The sequence below is a fragment of the Taudactylus pleione genome, unplaced genomic scaffold (assembly GCF_031769625.1).
Source record: "Taudactylus pleione unplaced genomic scaffold, aTauple2 ptg000125l, whole genome shotgun sequence".
NCBI lineage: Eukaryota > Metazoa > Chordata > Amphibia > Anura > Myobatrachidae > Taudactylus > Taudactylus pleione.
This window is the reverse complement of record NW_028284527.1, coordinates 5,966,532-5,989,015: the sequence shown is the minus strand read 5'-3', so window position 1 is coordinate 5,989,015 and position 22,484 is coordinate 5,966,532. Positions and strand designations below refer to the sequence as shown.

At 43.7% G+C, this 22,484-nt stretch overlaps 1 protein-coding gene across 1 annotated transcript in view; it reads right to left on the bottom strand.

Annotated features, from left to right (window-relative positions):
• Positions 1–371: 371 nt before the first annotated feature.
• Positions 372–22,484, bottom strand: part of RAB4A (RAB4A, member RAS oncogene family) — an 80,078-nt gene continuing 57,965 nt past the window's right edge. Inside the window, exons 6-8 of the mRNA XM_088472508.1 lie at positions 19,771–19,866; positions 16,116–16,253; positions 372–4,765 (exon numbers count right to left, since the gene is read on the bottom strand). Of these exons, the coding sequence (XP_088328634.1) occupies positions 16,138–16,253; positions 19,771–19,866 (212 nt within the window). The 3' untranslated portion in view covers positions 372–4,765; positions 16,116–16,137. The remainder of the gene's footprint in view (positions 4,766–16,115; positions 16,254–19,770; positions 19,867–22,484) is intronic.

Sequence of the window (22,484 nt, the reverse complement as noted above, 5' to 3'; positions counted from 1 at the left end):
ACAATTGTGTTACTTTATTAAATAGATGCTTAAATCATGATAGAATATTTCCCATACACAAAATAAAACACAAGATCATTCATATTTGTTGGAGATATCACACATTACTGAAGCCCTTAGACATCCCATAAAACCATTTGTAGAAGACTGACAGCATGCAGAAGGCAGAGGGAAATAATAGAACTGCAATTTTTTTAGTCTTGATATTGCACTGAGATTTTCATTTAAATGTAGCTGCTGTTAATATAGGTGCATGATTTATATCAGGCCTGGTCAACCTGTGGCTCCCTAGCTGTTGTGAAACTACTAGTCAAAGCATGCTCTGCCATAGTTTTAGTATTCTCTAATAGCAAAACTATGGCAGGGCATGCTGGGACATGTAGTTTCACAACAGCTGGAGAGTCACAGGTTGGCAAGGCCTGATATACATTGACAACTGGCTGTGCCAAAATAAAAAAAAATAAAAAACAATGTACCAAGATATATTAGAGAAACCTAATTTTTTTTCAGCAACTGCCCACTAGAATTTCTCCCAACAGCCATTTTATACCATATTTATACTAAATAATCCAATTTTTGATACTACCGTGTTTCCCCGATAAGACCTACCCCGAAAATAAGCCCTACCCTTACTTTTGTAACCCAGTCCAAATTAAGCCCTACCCCGAAAATAAGACATACCAAAATCCCATTTTGAGCTGGGAATGCTTCAGAGGCCAGCGTTCCCAGTCATGCAGTGCGCAGGTAACGTCATGACGTCACCTGCACGCTGAGGATCCTGTGCGGCCGCGCCGGCTAGATCATGTTAGATCCAGTCAGTGCGCAAGTGAGAGGGACATCCCGGACGGCGGCGAGTCAGGCAAGTACCGTACTGGTCGGTGGGAGATCAATTACAGGGGGGCTTGCACTGCAATAAGGGAGGCTGCATAAGGGACACTGCTACAGGGGGGGCCCTGCATAAGGGGCACTTCTATAAGGGGGGCCTGCATAAGGGGCACTGCTGTCAATGTTAATTAAAATAAAATCTACCCCGAAAATAAGCCCTACGGTGTTTTTTTTTTAACAAAAAAAATAAGACAGTGTCTTATTATCGGGGAAACATGGTAGGATCATATGGCCTGATGCGATTTTGAACATACCCAGTTGTCGTAGCAGTTTACATATTTTTGCACTGCACATGCTCCAGAGCATATGCAGGTGTGGGCAATGTGGATTTGTGCACTTCACTGGCGGCACTCTATCGGAACAGAGGTAAGTGGACATTCTGATGCAGGCAACTGTCAGTGTAGACCAGTGGTTCTCAAACTGTGTCCTCAGGACCCCACACAGGTCACACAGCAGGTGCACAGGTGCAGTCATTACTCGCTGACACATTTTAAAAGATCCACAGGTGTAGCTAATTATTTCACTTGTGATTCTGTGTGGAGACTTGGAAAACATGCACTGTTGGGGGTCCCGAGGACAGAGTTTGAAAACCTGTGGTGTAGACGCTTTAATGCGGGCTGTGCAGTGTTCATCATAAGTGAAAATGTATCTGTTTCCAGGCATATCTTTGCATCAAGTATAGGCTAGTGCAAGTGAACACTGATAACTAGCAGTAAGAATGGGCACAACGCAAGATGCGTTTAACTCTACATATACTGAATTTCCTTTCGACTCAGCATCAGGCCCATAGTGACACGGCACGGAAAGGGAGAGATGTGCATCAACAAATATTTCATGTTACATCACAGACACAGATTTCGCCACAATGCTGTGAACATTGTAACACATAACACAATATAAATCCATAAGTTGCAGACAGCAGTATAAGCAACATGTGACACATATGCCAGATTTCAGGCTTTTATTGACAAGCAAAGTATTCCGTTGTGACATTAGTTTAATTCATTTGTAACTACTGCAAAATTAAAATATATAAAGGACCCTGGATATTAGCACTACTGGTGTTTTTTAGTGGCACATTAAAAAAAAAAACAGGTCTAAATAATAACATTGGAGTGCACAATGCGACTTCCTACAGTCAGTCCTCTCTCTTTGGTCTTCTATAAACAATAAGGTTCATCAGGAAAAGCATGACATTCCCATTTATATAGACATATGGATAGATTAATGCATTTAAATGCCTCAATGTTGTTTATTGTAAATCTGGATATCCTGATTGGACTAAAATTGATTTAATAAAAATTGTCCCCAAGTATTATACAACCATTACCTTTTTTTTTTATAGGCATCCTTACCCCACAAATTATGTACAGTATTAGTACCATTCACACAAAGTTTATGATACTTCAGGCACAATCATAACACAGCAAACATTGCCTTTCCTGCATCACAAATACATATGTAGAGTGAAAGGCAAATATAATATACCTTTTTATGTTGGTCTTGCCTACAATTGTACCACATATAAAAAGACAAAAGTACGTACTTATTTTTCTAGTCAGCTTTTTATTTATGAGTTTCCTTAATTTGTACAGAGGCAGTCATTCTCTACTTCATGTGCACCTAACAAAATGGTACACTGCTACTTCTGTTGTAAAGTTTGTTTGGAGCCCATTTGAGTTGCCCTAGATTAATAACTAAACCAAGTGAATTAAGATAAATGTTTTTGCTTTCAAATATAAGCACATCATGATGTGTACAGCAAAGGTTATAGATAGACAGCATATTATGTAATAGGTGGTGCTGGTCACAGCAATCACACATTTTATAGTCTATTGAAAAGCACAGTTAGAATGGCATTGATTACTTTGGTCTATACAGAATTTCCTTTGCAGCAGTTTACTATAAGTTCCTTTAGTTATTATCTTATCCAGATAATTACACTTTTATTTTTATATATTTCTGTCTAAAAGATAATGTTCTTCAACAAGAAATATGCTGTTACTGAAGGACACAATTATAATAAATTATCCCGTGGTCCTATTTCTGGACTAATCCATTAAGACTGTACACTTAGCAGATATACATATTAAATACTATAATGTATACATCAGTGGAAAAGCATGGACTGAAGTGTCTAGATTCCAGTTTATAAAGATGTCTGGTTTTAAGGATTTCTACACTTCAGTGAGAACCATTAGAAGAGATCAGGTGTCAGAAATACTAGCCAGGTGATTTAGGACTAAGAACTATGTTGAGACCATGGGGGTATATTACTAAAGTGCTGGTTTATAGAAGTGGAGATGTTGCCCATAGCAACCAATCAGATTCTACTTAACATTTATCTAGCCCCATCTAGAAGATAATAGCTATAATCTGATTGGTTGCTATGGGCAACATCTCCACTTCTAAAAACCAGCACTTTAGTAAATACACCCCCATGTGCCCCAATATTATTTCTTAAGTAAACTGCACAGTTTGATAACAGTGGTCAATGAAAGAGATACTGGCCATTTGGGACTACACTATATATCCTTACTGAACTGAGCCATCAATTGCTGCATTATTGGTTCTAGTGAAGTGGAATATGAAAAATAAAATGCAACATACATATTTAATAACATGGTCTATGTGCACAGATGTGCCATAACACGTCAAGGAAAAAAATTGCAATTTTTCCGAGCACAGTTTAAAAGCTAAAATGTGTTTGGTCACTACAAGACATGGCACATTGGTTTACATTGCACCAAGCTACTAAATGAGCCCCAAGATAACATTACATGCGGTTTATATTAAATTTGCCCTTAAATAAATACTGACAGCAAGCACTGACACTTCAACACTATGTTACCGCAAGAACAAGGCGGTTTTCTTTATACCTTTGTCACAAATAAAATTTACTTTCTATCCTAAGACGCACATAAAAAAAAAAAAAATCAAACACCGGTGGTCCTGCAGGTAAAACGTAGATTAGAAATTTATATGAGAAAAAAGAAAAAAAAAGTTTTTTTAAGACTTAAAATTAACAGTATTATACATACCCAAATAGAATGTTATGTTTACATATGCAGAACCTCATGACATGTTGAACATGTAACTAAAATGTATGGCTTACTGAATCCTTTTGTGTGATAATAATGTCCCCACAGGTAATTCTCCTAAATACGTTGAACCCAAAAATAGTCTTTGCCATGAATAGAACTGGCTGCAGCATTTATATATACATCCTTAAATTAATTTGTGTGATATGGTTCCCTAACCACCTAACAATGCAGAAATACAAGGTGATTGTGGTGATCATACAGGAAATGGCAGGACATAACAGATTGCAGTGGCACTTGATGTAGATAGATATTCCAGGCTCCATCTTAATGAAGCTACTGAAGTCTACCTTACATACAGCCTGTCAGTGAATGAAGCACACAACGTTCTGTTAGTACAAAGGACAACACAGACCATGTATGACATTTGTAACGTTAGGAAAATAAAGTTGTGTGTTATAAGACAATATTGGTTCACACAGCAAATGAGACCTAGATAGTTCTGGTTCTAATTACTTAAAGAGGAGAAAGAAAAATTAAATCACATTTGAAAATCTAGTGAAATAGACCATGCTCTTAAAATTAATTCATACAGTTTATATTGTATATATTAGAAGATAGATACAGGGATGGCAATATGCAATACAAAATGTATAGATAAAGTACATTTAGGTATGGGTTTTCTCCAGTTACTAGTTGTCAGACATTTTCATGAAGCCAGCTGTGCATTGCCATCCACACCACTCTGCTTCCCTTGTGCTGTCCTTTAACCAGTCCTTAGTTAGCAGAACAAGTGCAGGAGACATTTTCTTCTGTAAGCCCCAGCTTTATATACACACCTAAACAAACAAAAAGATGCACATAATAATAAGATAACACTTCCAATAGAAAAGCATAGAGTAACAATATTAAATTAAGTGAGGTCAATGATTGTAGATAAATGCAGACAAACATATAAGGATAACTCCGCTATATGTTTAGGACAACATGCCAAGTAGCAGAACTGTGGGTTTGCCATGCAAGGAAGACGGGACAATGTAGTGTAAGAATCAAACATCAGACATTCATCCACATTGCACTGAAACTTTATTCTTTTAAACAATGCATTTGGGGAGGTTTTGATGACAGGTTAGTTACTTGATGAGCTATGTAACCTCTGTCCATGTAACACTCTCACTGAGCTGATTGATGGGATATTAGGGTACATAAGCAGTGTGCTCACAAGCATTTTCATGTACTGGGTTGTAATTGTCCAGATTTCACCTAGCTCCTCCTTCCATTTTTTTATGTAAATAAAAATACATAGCATCGGGAATCCCAATTACCACGTACAATTGAAAACCTTAGTAAATAAATCAACTAAAGTAGAATACCATTTAGGAGAAATGGAGAAGCCAAATGCTGTGGTTACCAATCTTACAGTAAAAACCCCCACTAAGATTGTGAGCAATTGATAGACCTTTAATACTTCTTTACTTCAAGCTTTCAGGACACAAAAAACATTCTTCTAAATATGTGCTAGATTTATAAAGCACTGGTTCAATCATAGACCGTGCTCTGGGAAGACAGACAAGCAGCACAGACGGACAAGAGAAGCACTGTTAGAAGGAAATACATGTTGTGGCATTCTGAACAGTTTACTCCACAGCAGTGTCCCTGGGACTGTGTCCCTTAGTGCCACTGACCGCTTATACATTGGGTAGCACATCTGCGCGCTCTTGTAGATAGCGGCACCGATAATGATGGGGGTGCATAGCGACCATCTCATTTACCACCCAACCCCACATTAATACATTGGGGAAAAGCAGTACACAGCGCCTATAACGTACACAGATACCAGTAAACCTGCATATCGCTGGTTCATACATCTCCCCCAAAGTCCTAAATGCCACGAAAGGACAATTACTGTGCGTTTGAGGAACAGGGCGAAGCAGTTGCCACAGACATTGCAGATGTACTATTTGTGCCAAATCTGCAGAGTGACAGTGTGTTGTGTACAATAAAAGAGGGACTATAATTGTAACAGCAACCCGGTGACAAATGTACATCCTAAACACTGAGGAGTGTTGTGCAATGGCTGTTTAGATTCCAACCAGTCCATGGTGACATAGTAGACTGGGTCACCTAAGGTATAACGACGTACAGAAGCTTTTAGACGGAGTGGTGACAGGGATGTCAGTGATCAACCAGAGAGACCAAAATGAGAAAGTTGTAAGGATAAGCAAACACGTTGCCCCTTTCCAAAGTCAGTGTCCAGAACAAAAGCACCATTGGACCTACAACACATGGATGTGTTCCAGGATTACTCACACTAGGCCCTTCCAAAATACGGTATTCTCTAAATGTATTACATGTCAATTGCTATTCTGTGTGTATGTCAGGAAAGACTGATTAGCAAGAGGTAATTGTAAACTGTAATCTAGTAGACAGCTCTCAGATAACAAAAATAATGTATATACCTCACAGTATGAGGTCATGTGTGGAGAACAACTAGCTCTCTATTTTATGATGCTTCCAGTCAGAGTGCCCTGGATTGCAAATCCAACACCAGACCTCTTTTTAAAGCAAGGTCCAATCCTGTATGCATCTGTGTTGTGCTAAAGAAGCTGAGGACTGTATGTTTACATTGACCCAAGAAGGTGGGGGTTGAAGAGGGTCCTGTACTGTTGCCAACCCAACAGGACAGTACCCTGTTGGTTTGGAGAGGTAACCTGTATTGGAAAAAACAGGGGGCCTTCTATTGATCTCAAGCCCTGCTGACCCTGATAGGGAGAACCTGTAGGAACAAAGAATTAGAGATCTATAAAAAGAAATGCCACCCAGCATTCAATGTTCATTCATTGGGGAGCAGACGAAGTGCTGTGGATGCACCTAGACCTCTTATGTGTGGAAAGCCCCCGCACTCAGCAGTGCTAAGGACTGAAGGCCCCCATACATTTGCAAATTGCAGAATTACCACAATCGATTGCTATCAATTTTGTATAAATATCTGCAATGTATGGGCTTCACAGATTGCAGATTGCAACCAATAAGTGATTGGAATTGCTTAATCAGATCGGCTGTTGGATTTCACAGATGGATTGGGGCTGTAGATTGCTAGTGAATGGACATGAGCAGCAGATTTGCAGACCGTTACTAGTAAAAGGATGGGCCTATCAATATTGGCAGATCTGTTTGCGCTGCAATCGATCTGCAAATCACTAAAAAAGATCTGTAATGTATGGGCGCAAATTGGTAGATTGGGAAATCCTAACTTTGGGCAATACATCTTCAAATTGTTCAATTGTGGTCTTCAGATTGCTGATGTATGAGGGCCTTTAGTTGTAAGTGTCTTAAAACTCTATTTCTTTTTATTTTAGAAATTATTTGCATGTATAATCTGTATGTAATTTTATTTACTAATTTTTTGTAATGAAGCCTTGAAAATATTTTTTGGCTTAAATACATTTACAACAGTATCCAATTAGCTAAAGTAGCGCTGCAGGGATATCCAATGAGCCCCGAAGTGCCGCCCGACGTCAACACTTGTCCTAAAAAATAATCCATGAAAAGTGCAGTTTTTCACCAGAGCAATAGCGAAAACATAGTTACGTGAGCTTATCACGGATCCTGTGTGTTTTCGGTCGAAACATCCTATTTTTTCGTCCGAAATAATATGATATGGGGAAAAAAAAAAGATTGGCAAAATGGGGATTATCGATGAAAAAACAAGAGATATGGTAAGAACTTACCTTTGTTATCTCTGTTTCTACGAAGTCCATAGGGTCCACAGGGTTGACCTTGGGGTATAGGTTGGGAACCAAATCCGGGCACCACGCAGTTAAAGCTTTTAGCTCCCAGGATGCACTTGGGTCCACTCTCCCTATAACCCCGCCCCCCAGCCAGAGGCACCTCAGATTGTAAGTAGCCAAAGGCCGGAGGAGGAGAGAAAAAGAGAGAGAAAACTGGAACACTCTAGAACCATACTCACAGAAAAGGAGACGGGAAGCCGGTGACCAGTAACACAGCCCATATGAAGCCAGGTGCGTCAGGGCGGGCGCCCTGTGGACCCTATGGACTTCGTAGAAACAGAGATAACAAAGGTAAGTTCTTACCATATCTCTTGTTTTCTACTTCAGGGTCCATAGGGGGTCCACAGGGTTGACCTTGGGGATGTCCCAAAGCAGTTCAACCAAGGGTGGGGACGCTCCTGTGCTGAGAGGAGAATCCGTCGCCAAAAAGGAAGCATCCTGAGAGGCAAAGGAAACCAATGCCTAGAACCTTAAAAAGGTATGGACAGAAGACCACGTGGACACCTAGTAAGGCAAAACAGCCGAGGCGCCACGACGAGCCGCCCACGAGGGTTACACGGCCCGAGAAAAAAACAAGCCTCAACGACAGAAATGCCCACCCATGGGTAGGCCCCTGAGGAAGACATACGAGGCCATCCAGTCAACATTTCATTATAGGCCGGCCATCGTTTCCTGTTAAAACCAGAAACCGCAGACCACCAATAAGGAGTCCGCTTACCATAAGGAACTTGAACGGATCACATAAAGCCAAAGAGGCCGGACCACAGTCCATGAGGCCACAACAGCCGAGAGGACTGGGAACTGAATGGCCATACCATAAGTTCCAGAATAATATGGAACCTAAAAACCACTTTAAGAAGAAACACAGGGCGAGAGCAACTCACACCCTGACATGATGCCCTCCAGAAGAGGGAGCCACATGAGAACGCTCCCCATTCAGACACTCTCCTGGTTGATTTAAACACCCTGAGAGAGAGAGAGAGAGAGCTTAAACAATAGACCATGTAATGGCTATCACAACCAGCGGTTCCATTGACTGTCCCCGGAGGGAACAAAGAACCACTACTAACTCCCCAGGAGTCCCTAGGGAGGACAAGTGGAGACATAATCCAGAAAACACTCCAAAGGATGAACTGGATACCAGAGCGGAGCAATTCCATATCTTAACCATACCGACAGTGTAGAGATCCGCACTGTCAGGAAGGCCAGGCCAAGGGTGAAACCCAAGCCAGCTGGAAGGAATGCCAGAATATCTGGAAATCCTGGACACCGGAGGATCGTATCGACAGGTACGATACCATAAGAATTATGTATGCCACAGTCCGTGGCAGATCCCAGCAAAGTCTGGCCTATCTGCTCTAAACATCTCAATGAAGACAGAGCCAGGGAAGCCCGAGGACCACAGTAGGGGCGCAGTTAAAGACAAGCGATCCAGATCCAGGGAAAAACAAGGACCCTGAGACAACAGGTCCAGATAGTGAAGCAGTAGGAACGGAGCATCGAGGAGGAGACTCCGAAAATCTTAGTACCAATGATGTCTGGGACGACCTGGAGCCCCCAGAAGGAAAGCCCCTCCGTCTCGAATTAAACTTCCGAAGACCTCGAGGAAGAAGGGAGACCGGAGGACACAGGTACACAAAGTGGAAGGACCACTTCACTGACAAAGAGTCACTGAAGGTAGCTTCAGTACTCCTAGAGCTGGACTGTAACACCGGTAATGTGTGATCGAGTCAGAAGGCCATGGGGATCAATCCCCTCAGGGAGGCCCCCTCTGCTCACCAGGAGTTGAAACCTCTCTTGGAGAAGAGACTAGTCCCCGGGATGCACGCCGTGACGGCTGAGGAAGCCCGCTTCCCAATGGAGAGCTCCGGGAATAAACACCGCAGAGTTGGCCAGGAGAAGACCCTTGGACTATGTCAGAATGGGTGACATTCCTAACATTGCCACCCAACTACCAGTGTTGCCTAGATGGAAGCCACTGTTGTGACACTGTCGGACTGAACCTATTCAGGTTAACCGTGACAAATGGGTTAGGCCAGAGTGAAAGTCCAAGACAGCTTAAAGTATCAACAAGGTAAGTGGCAGGGCAGAAGCGACAGACGTCCAACTGCCCCGAAATGAATGCGGACCAGACACTGTCTTTAGCAAAGAACACCCTGGACGAGATGGCCATAGCCACCCGGACAGAGACCAACTCGCCTCCGTAGAAAGTATCATCGTTCGAACAGCGATCCGATGGAAAAAACTCGATCCATCTGGAGGGGAGTCAATTATGGCAAGGCCTGGAATGGAACTGAGCACATTCCACCCTACCAAAAGGTAGACACTCTGGTAGACCGCGCATCACAAAGAGTAATGACATATGTCGACTGCGTAGATATCCGCACCCTCGAAGTTGAAGAGTGGAGATCTTGTCTTACGCCAGAAAAATTCTCAGATTCTGAGAATCCAGCAGTGCTCCCAGATGAAGAAAACCCTGTGAGGGATGCAGGGAGGACTTTTCTGTGACGAGAAGAAGCCCCGGTTATCCTGACCTGGCGGTAAAGTACCTTGGTGATCCTGCTAAAAGTAGGAGACCGTCCAGAGAAAGGAGCATTCGGATACACTGAACAGGTGAACTGTCAGAAAATCCATAAAGCTGGTAAACCCCGGTGGAGTTGAGGACAGCCCCAAAAGGCAGAGCCCGAAACTTACAAGTGTTGCTGTGGCACAGCAAACCTGAACCCATGCTGATGAGAGGGCTCTGTATGTACCCGTAGGTACGTATCCTGAATACTCGGATATACCATAAAATCCCCAGGTTCCAAACATCGGATGATGGAGCATGGACGATTCCACCTGAGTCAAGGCACCGTTGGAATCTGATTCAGGGATTTGAGACAGAGTATAGGCAAAGGAGGACCAGTCGGTCACCGCCCCAAAAAGAAAGTAGAACAACCAGTCCCTCACTGAGATAGTGAGGTTGGCCGAAATAGCTCTGCTTACCACAAAGACTGTATAGCTTTCTGGGATTGTAAGGCCCTGATCAGTTCTGAAGAAGGGCCCGTGTAACAATGCCTGTGAGGAGGCTGCATGAGCAATGAGAGGCCGTTGAGAATCAGTACCTCACTCTGGAAATTCCCCAGATGTAGACCTGTCCCGTCAGGCTGAGGGTATATCCTCAGGTGTAGAAACAGGGTCGTCCGGAAGTCCAGGACTGCTCGGTACTGGATATGGTGGCCCCCGTGGAGGCCGACAGCCTAGGAAAAAACAGGCCTTTAGGCTGACCCTGAGGACAAAAAGACTTAACAGAGTTAGTCCGAATGTAGTGGGAGTAGCTAAAGACGGTATCTCCCCATTAGTGATACTGCCAATGATGCAACGATCTTGTCAAGGTCAGGACCAAACAAGAACTTCCCCCTGGAAGGAGTGTGCACCTCTGCTTTCCCATAACGCAGCCATAGGGTACTGCGGCGGATACAGACGCCACCGAAACCCTGAAAGTTAGAAGACCGGCATCCCATGAGGTAATCCCACATATGACCACTGCATATTTTGTGAGCGGCAAAAAGATATTTGAACCTCAGACGTGTTGGAGGGGAAAAACGTCACAAAAGCATCACCATGCGATGGCCATGGTAGGACGGGCAACAGGCCCTGAAAACGAGTACATTGATTTCAGGCAAAGTTACCACCTACGGATCCGTAAAAATTCGTCCAGGCCGGGATGGGAGGCGTATTAATGCCTGTAACCCGATGATTAACATACAAATCCATCCCAGAAGGGAATTTCCATTACTTGTGAGGACCCTCAGGGAATGGGAAACAGGAGGCCTTTGTGACTCCTCGTATCTGGGGACAGCCAGACTCCCGCTATGAGATCCACCCGCTGGGCAGAAAACGGGAGATGTATGATACTGGTGCAGGATCGACATTCTCTATATCCAGAATGAGCCTGGCTACCAGCCCCAAAGCAGGGATAATAATACTTGAGATCGGCTCCCCCCCATGTGAGAGGGAAAGAGCCGAATATACCATCCAGTTCACGGCAGAGCCACTGGTCAGTAACCACAGGGCGTATATCACGCCAATTAGTATTTCGTATAAAAACGACATCCACCAGGGTGGCCGTTGTGGTAATCCCTGCAAGGGGAATGACAGACCGATGTGGTATCGGAGGTAATTCATGTACTGTGAAAAACCCCGGCAGGGAGCGATAGTCTGTGACACAGGGGTAAATTGCAAGAAATTGCGAGATACCCCGAGTTCAAAAGGGCAGTATGGTGAAGTAACTCCAAGCGAGTGACGACAATGGGGCCCGCCCGGCGATCCTCAAAGGAGAGGATCCTGAGAAACAACGCCCTTTAAGGGGGTCGTGCAAGGGGCCCGGCACCAGATGGTGCCGCATACGTAAACCTTTCTGAGTTAAAATCCTCCGCACTAATTCCTGCAGGCTATGACTTGCAGGATAGCAATAATGGGTGCAGTATCGTGTGCAATCTCCTGGTCAGATATATCTGACTATCTTGACGGAAATATTAAGCAGCGCCATACCGGTCCTGACTGACGCTAAGATTAGCTGCAGGAACCCATTATCAGCGTACGCAACTCACAGTTCCATCTAAAATATGGCAACGTGCAGCACGCAACAGTATGTGACAAACCTCACAGATATTAACAAATATATATATGTGAGGTCTCAGAACCACCCCAGGTACACCTGTATTAGGGCAGATAAAGAAAAGGGATAGATATACACTGACAGGTGAGAGAAAAAGCAGACAGTCAGCACTAGCATAAGTCACATACAATGCAGAAAAATATATATACATACATAAGCATGACATATAATATACTGCACAATGTCGCTACATTCAACTGCCCAGATTCAGTGTCTGGGAAGGCTATAGCGCTGTGTACACTCACCCAAAATGGCCAGGTACGCAGGGGGACTGGGCTCACTGTCATCCTAAGAGTTCTGCAGCACCACAGAGAGAAAATGGCCGCTGGAGACCTCAGAAGAAGCGTGGCCCGCGGAGGAAGCAGCTCAGCGACGCCAGACTGTAGTATTGAAAGGCGCGCTGAGCTGAGGGGAGGAGCCGCTAGACAGGGAAGGCTTCCTCCCCTGGCTAGCAATTAACCCCCCGGGATGCCGGCTCCCGCTGCCGCTATAATCCCTGGTGGGCTGTGGACACGCGGGGTATGCCTCCATGGAGGGGGAGCCCGCCGCCACCGCTAGCGCCTCCGGTCTGTCCCCAGAGACCGGAGGCATAAGGCTGCATGTACACGCGGGTCACCGCAAGCGGTGACCACGCGACTTACCTGTCCCCGTCGATCCGGCAGCAGCCCAGGGATTCCTCCAGAGCCCGGCTAGTACAGACTCTGGGGTCCCGCTGCGATCCCCAGATCTGTACTGGCGTCGCAGCGCCGGCGGGGTGTAGGAGCGGCAGCTCAGACGTCCATTGGACAGTCTGACGCTGCCGCTCTGAAGAGTAGTAAAAAAAAAAAATAATAAAATAAAACTCTTTTAAGCTTAGGGGCTGCTAAGCAGCCCCCCTGCAGTAACGGTGACCCGACTCCGGCCGGGCACCAACTTAAACTGAGGTGCCTCTGGCTGGGGGGCGGGGTTATAGGGAGAGTGGACCCAAGTGCATCCTGGGAGCTAAAAGCTTTAACTGCGTGGTGCCCGGATTTGGTTCCCAACCTATACCCCAAGGTCAACCCTGTGGACCCCCTATGGACCCTGAAGTAGAAATCCCTGTTTTTTGTCTCCATAAAACTATCGGGGCTAAATGGATACCGGAGTTAATCTACAATACTTCTTCGTGATTCTAATTGACCCTCTGAGCCTGTGCAGCCCATGCTACATACCTGTGTGTAACTGAAGGTGATTTATGAATAATTGTTCGGAGAACGCAAAGGCTCCAGAAACTTCTTTCGTGGTAGCAGTAGAATCGTGGATTTTGGTAAGTGACCGAGGTCCGCCAGCGTCACATCCAGCTGATTTCAGATTGCTGTATCTGTGAGTCAGCCCGGATTCGTGACAATGTGTTTGAACCAATGGAAGTGATCAATGAATGGTAACAGCTACTTCATGACGCTCATAGAGGATACTACAAGGATGACAAATCTATGCTTCCTGAAAGCCCAGGGTGAAGTAACCAGTAAAATTGCAGAATACAAGAGTTTGGTGGAAAGTCCAACAGGCCTAAAAATAAAAGTGCTTAGGTCTGACAACGATAGACAATATAAGAACAGATATCTAGTTACCTTTCTAAAGAGGAATTGCATTCAACACCAACTAAGGATCGCCTACACAATTGAGCAGAACGGTGTGCGTGAGAGAGCAAATTGAACAATAATTGAAAGAGTACAGATTATGCTAATTGATCTGGGTCTGGATAAGAGATTCTGAGCAAAGGCAGTACCATGTGGTGTACATCAAGAATCTCACATCTACAGTAGCAGTTAAAAGGTACACCATTGGAGACGTGGTCCAGTAGAAAGCCAAGTGTCAATCATCTCCGTGTCTTTGGCTGAAAAGCAAATGCCCATATCCCTAAACAAAAGTGACGCAAGTTGGATCCAAAGTCCATTTCATGTATTATACTTGGATATTGTCAAGAAAGAACCAAAAACAAGCTAGGCACTACAACACCACAAAAACTTGTGATGCTAGATATGCAGACAGTTGGAAGCCTGTCAGAAAGTGAAAACACAGATATAAGCGATCAATTACAGAGCATGAGCTCGAATAGGAGCAACAAAAGGTTTTAAACCACCTAGAAAATACTTTGCACAAACATCAACATTGCATCCACGTCTGAACCAGGTCCAGTTGAGCTATGTTTTGCTACTGAGCATGTCCAAAAAGTCTAGGAAAACCATAAGGCACACACGCGAACCTAGTTGTGCGATTGTATACGCCATCACTAGGTTTCGAGACTATGGGCCTGATTCAGAGAAGGATGCTATTAGCATCACTGGTACATCTTTGGAGGTAGCAGAAATTCAAAAAATGCTATTGCTGCATGATGCATCCGAAGGCAAAAGACGGCCACTGCTGGCATTACGGATCAGAGTGCTGCATTCTAATACGCAGCATCGGCCATCTGAGTAAGCCTAAGATTAACTCAGAATTGCCGCCAGAACTCCTCTGCCGGGGCCAGGAAACCTGTGTTTTAAGAGGCAGACCCTGGCCTCAGCATGCCTTACAAAACAATAAGGCTGTGGTATCCAGGGCACTGCGCCTGGGGTCGATGGTAGAGTGGCCGGATCTACCAGCGGACTTGAGCATGGCTCAGATATGCAAAGTGGGCATCGAAAGGTTTGCTCAGTCTGTCATACGTTACTGCACAAGGGGAATGCTTAAACTGACACTTGCATATTTTCGTAAAAGCAAATCCGTAAGAAATGGCATTTGCGCAAGAATAGCCTGCAACTCTGAATCAGGCCTTTTGTCTGGTGTGAACCTCAATCTATACAATAAGCAAAGTCAAACAACGAATAGAAAAAGTGGAAATCAGTCAGATTCAAAATATGGTAACTGAAGGCCTGGACGCAGTTGCCAGGAAAACCAGATAACCAAAATAAAATTGTTGCCGAGTGACCAGTTCAACTAAAACACCTTGGGTCTGTGCACCAACTGCTAGGTCTAAGGATTGTGCAAAATGTTAATGCTGGTGTTATTACTGTGACCAACAATGATATACTGAGGCAATGCTCAGAAAGTTTTGAATCACGTATGTGGATGTACTGTAAATCTTCAGTGTGTCACGGCAGAAAAAAAAAAAGTTTGTTAACCACAGCTATATAGGATAAGACCAATGGTTCTCAAACTCGGTCCTCAGGACCCCACACAGTTCACTTTTTGCAGGTCACCCAGCAGGTGCACAGGTGTATTCATTACTCACTGACACATTTTAAAAGATCTACAGGTGCAGCTAACTATTTCACTAGTAATTATGTGAGGAGACCTGCAAAACATGCACTGTTTGGGGTCCTGAGGACCGAGTTTGAGAACCTGTGGGATAGACAAATAGTGAAAAATATCGGTGTTGACATGCCGACACAATTTTATATAACTGCAAATCAATCAGCAGCACATTTTAATTTATAAAAAATAGTTTTAAGCAACATTAATGTTGAAGATTTGCCAAAGTTATAGGAAGACCTACCACTGTTGACCACTGTGGATGAACAGCTGTGGAGAGCTAGTATGCTTTCATGACTCTCTAAAGAGCTAGTGTACAATTCATACTGGTCTCTAGTGTGTGAATTGTCTGATACCAATTCTACAAATAGACCGTAAGAAATTACTGAAAGTCTTTGGTAGTTAGTACATGCAGAAAACATATTTCCCTCAGGAGACTTTACTGTATTTGCTTAATAAAATATTGATATTTACAGTATATTTTACCTTATGAAATATGGAACAAATTTTAGCAGCCACACTCCTGTGCACTTTGTGACTGTGCTCGTCGTGGTGATCTCAGCTGTCGCAAAGCAGCATCTCCATATTGAATACCTGACCCCATCCTTTCTGGATCAAGTTCACCTGAAGAAAAGAAAAAAAAAAAGAAAAAAAATCATCAGAATTCAAAATTGCACTCTTCAAATGCTAGCTGTATATACACACCAAGTGCAAAAGTCTGAGGATAATGATCTAAACAGGTGACATTTACTTCCATATGACTTGTATGACCACCATCAGTAACCTTAAAAACAGTCAGTTATGACACTAAAATATCGTTGCATGAGGCCCCAAAGCAAGTCTCATGCTTGATACGGATACTACCAAAAATGTTGTAATTGCAGTCAGGACATTACTGTTATCAGCTACCTGTGTGTGGTCATTTTCTAACTGCACTACCAGACCTCAAAGCACTGACATTATTGGCACCTGCAAAACCATAAAAATGTCATGTTTAACTGTACTACCGAACCTCTGTGGGTCATGTGTGAGGCCGAAACAGTCTCACGTGCTGATGAGCAGCAGAATTGTCCCCACTTCTACAGGTGCTGGATGCTACGGTAATAAGTGTAATGATTTTACAAAGTTATAAGAGAGTCCCAAAATAACTTTTATATCTGTGTACCACAAAGTGAACAGTTATGTACTCATCAATATATTATTCCATGATGTTCCATCTCAAATTTTGTAGCGCCTTTGAAGTGTATTATTAAGGTGGCCTTAGCAAAACACTTTTTTCTTTTTTCAGTCTGCAGCTATGCACTGTGGGGAGTATGTATTATAGCTCTTTACCAAGGCGAAGCAGGAAGCACTACCAATGAGATGTATGCACGATCCCTGCCTGCGCTGTGTCTACCATCCGACCTCCAATGGACATGCGCAGGATCTTGCAAGCATCCCGAGATCTCGCGTGCAGCCCCCGGAGCCGTCGCAGCAGGGACAGTGCTGTCCCTATTGTGGTGATAGGGCAACGACAGCTGCAACTGTCGGTATCGATAGCTGCAACTGTCAGAACGTTCAGTGCCACTGACCGTTCAAACATTGCCCTGCACATTGGCGCTGCTATCGTGTTGTATGCAGTGCTGATGACAGGGGCGCATAGCAAACCCTGCAATAATGCAGGAAGGAGAAGTGGCATCGCACATAATGTGCGCCGATACCACTCCTTCCCCATATCGGACATTCATACATATCCACCGGTGTGTTGAGACACCTTTCTATCATAGCCAGTATGAACTTTTTCAGCAATTTGAGCTACAGTAGCTCTTCTGTGTGAAAGGACCAGACAGGCTAGTCTGCACTTCCCACGTGCATCAATTAACTCTGGTAGCCCATGACCCTGTAGCCGGTTCACCAACTGTCCGTCCTAGGACCACATTTGGTAGGAACTAACCACTACATATAGGGATCACTAAACAAGATGGAGATACTCTGACCCAGTCTAGTCATCACAATTTTGCCCTTTGTCATACATTAATGTTGCATATACCTAAACCTTCCTCGACAAATGCACTGTAGAATAGTGAAAACTGCATCAAAATTACTTCATATTATACTACGTATATATACTCTGCTAGCGTCAGGCGTATTTTTTTTTAATGAAAATACGTCTAAGTAGAAATGCCATGAGACTAGGACGTACTTACCAGCAAACTGTGCTGAACACGTGTGTATCTGTGTGCACCAGAGTCGGTATATGCACCACAAGAGAACCTGGTATGAAAAAAGCTGTGGACGCTGCATGGTAGCACTTCGTATACAGATTCAGAGACTCAATCGCACACAGATATACAAGTGTCACTTATCAAATGAATCAGCACAGTCTGCTGGTGCGGCCTAGTCACATCGCATCTTAGACACATTTTCTGCAAAAAAAAGTGCATAGCAACGCGCCTGGGCATAGCGCACTGGACGTGCAGATCAATTGGACATGTGTTTACTGCACGTTTGTGATTGGTATCCGTGGGTTGCATAGCGACGCGCTGTAACACTGGGCATATAATATTGTCTTTATTATCCTGGTATGCTCATCAGGGGTGCTATATTTAACGCTCACTTATTTGGCCGTTACTTTAATAGATAAGTCACTCTGACTTTATACTAGCTTCATGTGCTAAATCAGTGGCTTCTCTGGTGCCTAGCAACGCGCCGGGACCCAGTGTATTATTGTATCGTGTGCGTAGTGCGTCCGTGATTAGCATTCAGTGGTTGCATAGCAACGGTTTGTGACGCAGTGTGATGTCTGAGCCATGTGATAGGAAGTGTTTGTCACTTCCGTGATGTGCTGCACGTGGGATCAGGCGCGCTGCGGTAATGGGTATGGTATAAATTGGGGCCTGTGTGTTTAATACATGGTATGATGTCATGGGTGATACACGTGTGTTGGTGATACTACCCGCTACTAAATACAGGTGATGATTATCTTGAGAAAGGTCCTCCGGGATCGAAACGTCGATTAAGGTTATTCACCCATGTGAGATATGGAATAAAAGAAATTACTGGCTATTGGTGAGTGCCGTCTGTTCTTGTTACGTACAGGACTTCCTTGGAGATTATATATATATATATATATATATATATATATATATATATATACACACACACACACACATTATTGTGCCAGTCTAATCTCTGGTGGGCTAACTCCCACTACTATTACAGCAGTGAGCACTGTGAAAGCTGTGTAATGAGAAAAATAATCCTGGCAATACACAACAGATGAATTGTTGTTATACAATAATACATATAGGCAGCACAGGGCCGTAACTAGACTTTTTGGTGCCCTTTGCAAGAAGCAGCATTGGTGCACGCACCCCCCTTATTTTTCATATTGGGACATAAGATGCGCAGCCATAAAAGGACCATGGCCTCATGAGGAATGGCCAGGGCAGAGATAGAGGAGGGCAGGAGATGCTGCAGATAAAATAAGAGGAAGCTACAAGCGAGAATGATGATATTTGACAGGCCCAAATGGTGTCCCCTGCTCTGCAGGGCCCTGTGCCATGGAACTGGTCGCACCACCCTAGTTACGGCCCTGAGGCAGTACAAAGGCCGCTACAAAGGCAAATGGCTGCTTAGAGCACCTTCTTCACCTAGTTACCAGATAGATCTCTAGGGTTATCATTGCCTGTTTTACCAAGTCTGCCTTCAGCTAAGCAGTCAGTGGAAACTTACCTGTAGTGGTCCTCTCCTGACCACTGTGTACCAGTCACAGAGGCCTATGCTGCTACCCACACTCTGCAGTACAGAGTGGCAGCAGCCTGTCCCTTTAGGTTATCGGCGACCCCTCCGGGAGTGACCTAACTGCACCCCCCTGCCGCTGTGTTTCCGGGCTGTAGAAGCAAAGTTAGGAACTAGAAGCAAATGGGGGGCAGATGCAAGCGCAGTTTCAATCCTGGTGGGAAATGAGGCTGCCCGAAATGCGATGCTGGGCACGTTACCCATGGGGTCCAGTGTCCCACAGTTCGCAGAGGTGACGACCACAGGACAGCGACGTCTACACCCAAGGCATCTCCACATCCCCAAATTGGAAGATAGAGAAAATGCAACATATTTTGGTGTGCCTTATGAAATGCAGGTGTCTATAACTATTTATTTGTACCTGATTCAATTTTATTCAGTATTTTCCTTGCACACTGTACAAATGCTTCCTCCACATTTTCTCCTGTAAGCGCACTTGTCTCCAAAAACATCAATTCTGCAGAGAAAAAATACATATGGAAAGGAGCAATAACCACCAGAACAATTCTAGCGGCATACTTAAATGAACAACATTTACTATATTTATTTTTTTAAGTAGATAAACTTTTTAGAGAGAACGGATTTCAACGTACAGAATGACTAATGCTGAGTCTGTCATTCGTACAGCTAATGATCGATATATCATCCCAACCGTTGTCTCGTGTACACACCTGATATACGAGAGTGGATCTAAAAGTCCATGTCCTGATATAGTAGTAGTAGATGCCGCCCCGTATTGATTTACTGTATGTATGTATGTACTAGAGGTCTTAGTAGAACACTGTAAAATTACAGCACAAATCTTTTTATTATTGCAGATAATGATTAATAAACGGAACAACACTAAAAGTTGAAATATGAAGAATACTGAAAAATTGCGAAAATTGAAATTCGAGTCGTCATTAAATATCTGCAAAAGAAGAGGACGCCTACTGAGATTCATACTCTAGCACAAGTGACATATGCATGGGAAGACTTGTGTGTGTGATATCGGTCATGACTGCTGTACAAAACTGGTTTGAGGACCAATCACCGGAATTTTTCCTGAACGGAATCAAGAGGTTGGAGCATCAATGGGAGAAGTGTATTGAAGTAAATGGAGTCTGTCGAAAAATAAATGCCATTTCAGCTTAAATTTCTGTTATTCATGGTCAGGATACAGACTTTTGGATCCACCCTCGATCACAAATATATTGTATACGCAGCACTTGCAGATATATCATCAATACCTCTCTAGTATATACACACACCAGAGCCATATATTGGACAAAGGAAGCAGTTAAAATGACGTCAACATCACTTCCTCTGGCCAGACACAGTCAGCACATACTTACCAAACTAGTCAGTCTGTCGGTGGGACGGGCAATCCAAGTGTGTAACATAATGCAGAAATCTAACAGACAAGTTTGCAGTGCATATGGAAAGGATGTAAGCCAAATGAAGGGGCAGTTGAAACTGATTGTTTTTCCTTCAGAGTATACAGTTGCTTTGTTGGGACAACATAACTGGTTATATGGATGATTTGTAATATTTAGTGTTTTCATCCATTAACAACCAGACTAGGAAAAATTTTCTTGAAGTCTGGCATAGGGAAAGGGAAATCCTATGTTATGCCTGCCAAGGACTAATAATAGCAGACAAGCTAAATCCCCAAAATACCTGCTGTTTTGGAGGTGCTCTGATCTGGTGATCTAGTCATGACAATTTGGCCCTTGTAAAGTCGCTCAGATCCTTATGCTTGGCCATTTTTCCTGCTTCCACATATCAACTTCAAGAAAGCAGTGTTCAATTGTTGCCAAATATATCCCACCCCTTGTCAGGTGCTATTGTAATAAGATAATCATTGTTATACACTTCACCTCTCAGTGGTTTTAATGTTAGGGCTGATGAGTGTATAGTGATTTTATTTATTTGTAAAAAATGTATAGATAGGATGGTATGACAGGATTTGAATAAGAAAGTTCCACAGAAGATAACTGCCCAATGCAGGAGGGCGTACAGTGGAAAATGCCTGAATTCATGCTACTTAAAAATACTCTAAGCCAAGTTCTTCTATAATCTTTTTGAAGCCAAAAAGCATATAAAACCAAGAGTGAGTTTTCGATTCTGAAAAGTGATTTAAGCAATTTGCTATGGTCTACAACTGTCCAATAATCTGATCATTAAGGTAAAGGCGGGTATCCACTAGACGATATGCTCCATGAGCGATATCGTCTAGTGTTTCCCCGGCAGTGATGTGCTTAATGTCATTAATGACATTGAGCACCCCACACTGAACGATATATCGTTTAGTGATGTCACCTTCCCTCACGCTCTCGCTGGTCGTTGACGGCATCTATCATCGCCCGTACTTGCAGGGCAACCTGACGATATTGTCAGGTTCTGCAAGTACGGGCGATGATAGATGCAGTCAATGACCAGCGAGAGCGCGCATCGCTGGTCGTCCACTGCACGATGTTGGGGACAATGAATGATAACGATATTGTTCCAATCGTCCAATTTATAGTGTAGTGGATATGCGCCTTAAGAGACTAAATAATATGAGATATGGTAAGAACTTACCCTTGTTATCTCTATTTCTACGAGGTCCATAGGGTTCCACAGGATACCTTGGGGTATAGGTGTGACGTCAGTCGCTGGGCACCATAGAGTTAAGCTTTTCAGCATCCCAGGATGCACTAGGGTCCCCCTCCTATACCCCGCCCCCGAGCCAAGGCACCTCAGTTAGTTATCAAGCCATAGGCCGGAGGAGGAGAAGGAAGAGAGAGAAAAAAAAGATCTGGACACATACAAGAATCACATTCTCACCAGAGGGAGACGGAAAACCGGTGACCAGAGCAAAGCCCATCTGCAGCACAGGTGCGACAGGGCGGGAGTCCTGTGGAACCCTATGGACTTCGTAGAAATAGAGATAACAAGGGTAAGTTCTTACCATATCTCATATTTTCTACTTCAGGGTCCATAGGGTATCCACAGGATACCTTGGGGATGTCCCAAAGCAGTATCCTTTAAGGGTGGGGACGCTCCTGTGCAGAAAGGAGAATCCGCCGACCGAAGGAAGCATCCTGAGAGGCG